Source organism: Alligator sinensis, unplaced genomic scaffold (assembly GCF_000455745.1).
Source record: "Alligator sinensis unplaced genomic scaffold, ASM45574v1 scaffold628_2, whole genome shotgun sequence".
Taxonomy (NCBI): Eukaryota; Metazoa; Chordata; order Crocodylia; family Alligatoridae; genus Alligator; species Alligator sinensis.
Window position 1 is genome coordinate 5872869 of NW_005841833.1, and position 6930 is coordinate 5879798.

Sequence of the window (6930 nt, forward strand, 5' to 3'; positions counted from 1 at the left end):
GCCGTGCCCCAGAACGTGCAGGATTTCCTCCGCGCAGCTGGAGTCGTGGCTGGAACCAGGCCTAACCTCCTCTCTCTCTCCTCTGCCAGACCCTGCTGCTGGAGCGGATCCGTGTCGCACGGCAGCCTGATGGAGAAGGCAACTTCAATGTCTTTCCCCAGATGCTGGCAGGCCTGGACGTCACTCAGAGGTGAGCGCTCTCGGACATGGCCCCCGGCTCGGCCTGCGTCTCAGTGTGGCAGGGACGGGTACATTGCGAATGGTGCGTGCAGAGCCCGTGCCGAGGACCACGGCGGGTGCGAGCAGAAGGGGCATTTTCCCTGGGAGTGCACGGAGCCTTTGTGGGTGCTAACAAGGGCAGGCAGCATCCCCCGTGCACACCACAGCCCTCTCAAGGGGTCCGGATGGGTGTCGATGAGACGGACAGGGTGTGGGGTGCTGCTGTGGGGGGATAGAGTAGTGAGGCCAGTTGCAGGGGTCGGTGGGCTTGGACCCCTGTCAGGGCTGAGACCTGCCAGCTCCACACGGGTAACCCCACTCCCTCTGTGGGACTAAGCAAATGCCCCCATGGCCCTCCTGCGCACCGCTTTGCAGCTGCCGTCTTCCTAGAGGGAGAAGCCTCCGCTCTCCTCCCAGCTCCTGCAAACGCGCTTTGCCATTCAGGCCCTTTTTTGTCAGAGCAAAACCCTTGTAAGAGACCCAGGCAGCGGCTGCGTGATCCTGGGAGTCGTGGCTGGTTTCGTGATAACGCTGTGACCTTGCACGCAGGCAGCGAATGGGTCCGAGAGGCCGTCCTGCCCATCCAGGGCTCTCCTCGCTGGCTGGGTGCTCCGATCCGAGTTGCATGGGCGGGAAGGTTGCAAAGCTTGCTTCAAACCCACGAGCCAGCACAGATCTGTTGGAGTCCTTCTGGGTTGCAGAGGCACCAGCCTCTCCTCTTCTTTGCTTAGACGTACATCATCAGTCCAATTCATTCATCTGGCCTCCTTTGGGGCCCAGCTTCAGTGCACCCCCACGCGTCTCTCTTCCCGGCTGCGTGACCTCCTGGTTTCCGGTGGGTCCGTTCGGGATGGATCTCAGGATCCATCCCCCAGGCATGCCAGGGGCACATTGCACTCTTCCACCATGGGCAGGCGGTGAGGTTTTGACAGGGAGCTCTCTGAGCGTGGAGAGACGCTCGATGACAGCGACGTTGCCGAGACACGGGTCAAGGCGCTTTCCTCCGGATGGCTGCCAGCACCTTGCGAGCGGGGGGTGTGATGCCCAGCGACGGGGAGGCTGCCCAGACATGACACTTCCTTCACCTGCAGGAAGAAAAGTGTTGGCGTGGCGCAGAAATCGGATGAGCACTTTGCTGGGGGTCAAGACACTTGTTGCATGCCAGGCCGCGCGTGGCATTTTGGAGATCTGAGATTTGCAACGAGGAGGCGACAACCCAACTTCTCTGGGGTGCGCCAGTGGAAATTGGGAGTAGCATGTCCGCAGCGCGTCAGCCTTAGCAGAGTCTGGCCAGCTGCTCCCGTGTCACTCGGGGCATGTTCAGCACATTTAATCGGCCGGGGTTAGAGCACTCGAATCCACTTCCCGAGTCCCCTGCACATTTCCTGTGTGCGCCAAGACCTCCTTCACAATGACCATAGTCAAACCCACGTCCAAGGGCTATGGTACCGGCCCTCGAGGGCGTGCTGCCCTCGGCGCTTCTGCACCTATAAAGCAGAGGGAATGCAATCGGTCTTGCAAACGAAACGTGTTGGGATGCAGTTGGCCCTGGACCAGGTGTCAGGCTGCTGTTAGGACCGGTCTGTGATGTCCCGGGACGCTAAGGCTGCCTTGCAATAAGGAACGTCGGTCCCGACACGCAGGCGTTGTTGTGAGGGGACGTGAATTGGGCTCTGGGACCGTGCTGAAAAGGGGCAATTTCTCCAGCAGAGGGGGCAGGATAACCGTGGAACGAATGCCAGCCGTGGCTCGGTTGTGCGGTGTTCGTTCAACCGATGGGATTTGACAGCAGAGGCGCAGAAGCATCGGAAATCGGGCAGGCGGGTTGCAGGGAGCTGGTCGGCAGGTGCCGTTTTGGGGGAAATGGGCAGGTTTCGAAGGCTGTGGGCCTGGACCGAAGGCGTTGCCCCAGGGACGGGGACTTTTGAGACTCACGTGCAGAACTGGGCGAGGGGTCTCCTGAAAGCAGGGCCAGGCAGGAGGTTTCTGATGGTTTTACCTCTCAGCTGACACCGGCTGGGGCAAATCAGAAGCAAAAGGAAAAAATCAGGCCAGCAGCATTCGGTGACCTCTCGGAGGCAGAAAACACCGGCGTTCCCGATGCTCACTTTGTTTTGCATGAAACGTGTCGCCTCCCCCCCACGGATCCTGGGATAATTCCACGATCATAATTAACCTATGTTAATTAGCGCCCTAGTACAGAAAGAAACCCGTCGACTCTGAACTCAGCAAGCAGGGGCCGTCACCCGCTCGCGTCTGCCGCGCGCCGCACGTGCGGTCGGTAGGGTCTCGGTGGTCAACGCGCTTGACCCAGCAGGCCATGTGGAGGGTCCCTTTGTTGGAGCCCCCCACGTGGGGAGCAGCAGGCTGCTGCAGGGAGGGGGAAAGGGGTAACGCTGCAAGGGGAAGGGGCTGGGTCTGCCCCATCACGAGGTCCCTCCGTTGGGTTTGAGCTCCACCGAGGACGAGGGAGGCCTTTCCGACAGCACAAACCATTAGGAAGGTCAAAGGGATGAACCTGGAAAAGTGAGGGTAAGATGCTTCCTCCGCACCAGCAGCAAATAAGTCCCTCTAGGGTTTCCTGCCGCGTCTCTCGGCCAGGAGGGTGCATTATCCCAGGTCTGACCTCTGCGCGGCGCGGTGACCTTCAGGAGGGTTTCGTGCCTTGGGAGCGGTAAGCCCCGTCGCGTAGCACTGAGCTGTCGTTTAATGTTCCTTTTTCATACCTGCTTTCAGGACGATGCTGCACTTGCACCAGATGGCGGAGAGCAACTCCTTTGGGATCGGGCCAGTCTCAAAGGTAGGGACACGTTCAGTCCGGTGCCATTTGCTTGCGCGTGGCCTGTCTGTCCTCGTGACTGCTCCGTATAGTGATGTTGGCACGTGTTTCGGATGTACCAGATGGCAAAGCCCTTGCCTCTGGGAAGCACTGGTGGGAATCGCGGTTCACCTGGTGCTCGTGCATATGCGGCGGATGAATGGCAGGTCTCAGCACAGCCGGATTTGGCCTCAGCTTCAGGGGTGTCAGGGTCCAGACCTTTGTCACCTCCTCTGTATCCCACCATGCCTGGAGTTTGCATTTCTTGTTGGTCTCGAGCACGGGTCTCTAGCAGAGCGGGGGGTTCAGGTGGGCCAGGAGGGCCTCGGAAGAAGAGCCGAGTTGTCCGTTGGTGTGAAAATGGGTCTTCTGGTCTCAAGACTGGGATGTCCAAGTCGCAGGTTTTGGGCAGAGGTGTGGGACATGGTGAAAACGTAAGAGCCGGACTCCTCGGTGCTGCTGTCCGGGGCTGCCCCGAGGCGAAGCTGGTTGAGGGAAGGGGAGGGACCGCGGGGCGCTGGTGTCTCTGCTCTGTATCGGGGCAGTCTGGCATGACGTTGTCTGTGCCGGGCCTCTCCGCGCTCATCGCTGCTCATCTTGGGGCAGATGGCCCGCTCGTTTGATGACGGGAGGCAGGACGTACTGTCCTCGGCGCGTGTGAAGAGCGTGGGGGGTTTCCTTGCTCTCGGGTGGGTGAGATCGCACTTGGGAGAACCCTGGGCTCCTATTTTTAGGGGCTAACGACATTCGGTTTCCATCATCTGCCCCCTATTAGCCTTCGTGGTTTGCAGGGATTAGGCATCTCGCCAGCAAGCCGAAGCCCTGGCACGCAGCGTGGCAACAGGCACTTACATCTGTTGCTCAATTTTCCATCTTCGTTATAGCGGCTTATCACATCCAGTGGCCCCACGAGGCAGCTCCTCCAAGCACTGGGTCCCTTGGCCATGGGGTGGGAAGAGTTTTCCAGCGCTGCAGGGCATGGCGCGTGCTCGATCGGTGCCAGTGCTGAGACAGCTTAAATGGTCCCCCCTTCCCAACATGCATGAGCCCCGCCATGTTCCCCATAAGGACAGCTGCAGTGTTGCGGCGGGCCCTTGCACAGCTTTTGCACACCTGCCTGCCAGCTTCAGCTCCCGGGGACATCCACACTGCGGCTCGCAGGCTGGTTCAATGGCAGGCAGGTTTGCAGGCACATTTGGGCCCTTGCTGTCAATGCTCCATGCGTTGCTGACCCATTTCCCACTGCACATATGGGAATGTGCGTATTTGGGGCTTTCCCAGCTGTCCCATGGTGCTGAGCAGCGTTCACCTTTGCAGTGCCCACTGGCCTGGAGGTATTTGCTTGTCCTAACGCATGCTGTGATACCAGCAATGCACCAGGCGCTGGCATATGAGCTTTACGGGCACGTGGCATGGCTGAGACCACAGTGTCCCAGCCCTGCTTGTTGTATTCATTGAATGCCCCCCAGCCCCACCTGTGTGGGGGGAGCCTCCCCCTCCAAAACAGCACTTTCTAGCAGCAAACGGCTATTTTCCCTGGGCTGGTACATGTGTGTGTGTGCGGAGGAGAGCAGAGACACCTGGCTCCTTGCCAGCAGCTAAATGGACACCACTCTAATGAGAATCAACTGGATTAAGGGATTAGGCCGCCGGTGCTCAGAGCAGCTAGGCGCGAGCTTTCAGGATGGAGGTAGCTGCAGAGGGCGGCTGAGATCGTCTCCATCATGCCAGCTGCCTGGTCCTGGCTAGGCCAGACCGCTGCAGTGGGCTGGGCATTGCTCTGGTTGCAGTGGGGTATTTAGCCCCCCTTTGGTATACATGGCAGGGGGTACCTTCTGCTCGAGAGAAGGGGCTGGCCCGGCTTGTTCGGCTCCGGCGGGGGCACTGCCCCAGCCGTATGTTCCCAGCCTGGCCAGAGCAGCACACCCAGGATGGTGACGCTCGGCCTGCTTGTTGCTGCTGGAGATGCATTAATTTTTGCTGTGATCTTCTCTTGTTAGCAAAATGGGCAGGACAGGCAGAGCCACACGTCCTCCGCCAGCTCCTCATCCTCCCCGCGAGCCCAGGCAGGAAGTTTTCCCCCCAGCACGAAAGCTCCTTGTTCAGCCAAACGCAGGCATTCGCCTTAGAAAGGGCTCCAAGAGTGCCCGCTGCCAAGAGCGACCAGATGGCCCCTTTGATCTCCCGGCCCAGGCCTGGATCTGTTCCTCCAGCAAGGTCACCTTGGCCTAGCCTTTATCCGCAGCTCAGCTCCAGGCTGCACAAGGGGTCAAGAGTAGCGGGCACGGGGACGCTCAGCAAATGAACAGGGGGAACAGCCTGTGGCAGAAAGCCATCTTTGTCTCTCCCCGAGGTCTCTGCTCTGTGACAATTTGATAAGGATGGGCCCAGCAGAGAGACACATCCTTACCCTAGCTCTTTGGGTAACCTGAGCTGGACACGTTCCTGAGGGAGGTGCGGATCCTTCTCCCTCTGCCTATGTGACTGGCATCACATACCTGGGTGAGGGGCTTTCTTCCTGGTGGGCTGGAGTCTGCCCGGCAACTAGTGATGTATTTCAAATTGGTTGGCTCACAGCCAACAGGTGCTGGCCTCCATTGGACCAGGTAAATGAGGTCACAAGGGCTATTTAAGTTAAGGACTGCCAGGAGGAGGGGGCAGCAGCCATGCGGGATGCTCAGGAACAAAGAGCAGCTGAACCATATGAAACTGGCTCTCTCTCTCAAAACTCATGATCAAGGAACTGCCTGCCTCCAGAGGGATTCTCCACCTGCCTCTGGATGGTACTTGTGAGTAAGCTGCCTGAGATCCACCTAGATATATAGCTTGCAGTAACTCAGATGCGAGATCAAAGGCTACCCCAGCTGCAGGAGTTTGCTCTATGGGATTTCTCTGATATTGCTCTACCCTGTACCCTATTCTAACCCTACCCGCTGTAACCAATACAGTTCTCCTTTGTACCTAGTGTGGGAGACTTATTGAGGAGTGGGTTTAATTATGCCCAGGAGGTCCCTTGGGTCTGCGGACTAAAGGAGACTATCCTTTTTGGCCCCCGACTTGGGGAAGTGCCCCAAGTTCTTGTACTGGGTTGAGTACCCATTGGACTATTAGGCCTGTGTTTCCCCGAGGACGCAGGACCCAGACAGTCCCTTCTTGGGGTGGTGGCAGCACACGTTACCCCCGGACTCTGCAGTGGGACTCAAAAAGGGGGTCTGCCAGGGCTTAGGCGTCCCTGGAGAGACGCGTGGAGTCCAGGAGGTGGACGGGCGTGGTGAGGTGGGAGGCTCAATGCAGGAGCTCCCCCTACTGGCCCGCCACACAGCCCAGCAGCCAGGTGCATGTGTGTATACATGCATGTATGCACGTGTGCATGTGTGCATGCATGTGTGCACGTGTGTGTCAAGCTTGAGCTGGCTCTTTAGCTTCTCCCGAGCCTGGCCCATCTCACAACAAAAGGCCTGACTCCCCGGAGCTGTGCAGAGGCAGAGGGACCAAGGGTGTTGTGTTCCCAGCCGTGGGGCTGTGCCCTCCAGTGGGGCCAGGCATGAGAGTTGGTGTCTTGATGCAGATGAAGAATACCCTGCTCTGCCTTCCAGGATGCAAGGGTGTGACGATGCTTACAGGTCAGGGCAGACCCCGTGCCTCCCGCTTGGATGAGGACGTGCAGCACCAAACGGGACGGCCCCCGGGGCAGGAGTGAGTGGAAGGGAAGGCCACGTGCAAGCAATACAGATTGACGTTGGCTGCACCGATCCCACCACGGGCTGCAGCCAGCGTGGGAGAGTAAGAGAAGCCTTCCAGGCCCAGCCTAGCAAGCGGGGGGTGGACTGGCATTTATTTTTAGACTCAGCGGAGGAGCTGGCCGGAAGCCTACTGCGGCCCTCTTCCCCTTG

The 6930-nt window shown here is 59.0% G+C and overlaps 1 protein-coding gene across 1 annotated transcript in view; it reads left to right on the forward strand.

Moving 5' to 3' along the window:
* Positions 1-6930, forward strand: part of MYO18B (myosin XVIIIB) — a 138885-nt gene that overhangs the window by 11811 nt on the left and 120144 nt on the right. The window contains 2 exon segments of the mRNA XM_025199576.1: positions 90-190; positions 2956-3019. Of these exon segments, the coding sequence (XP_025055361.1) occupies positions 90-190; positions 2956-3019 (165 nt within the window).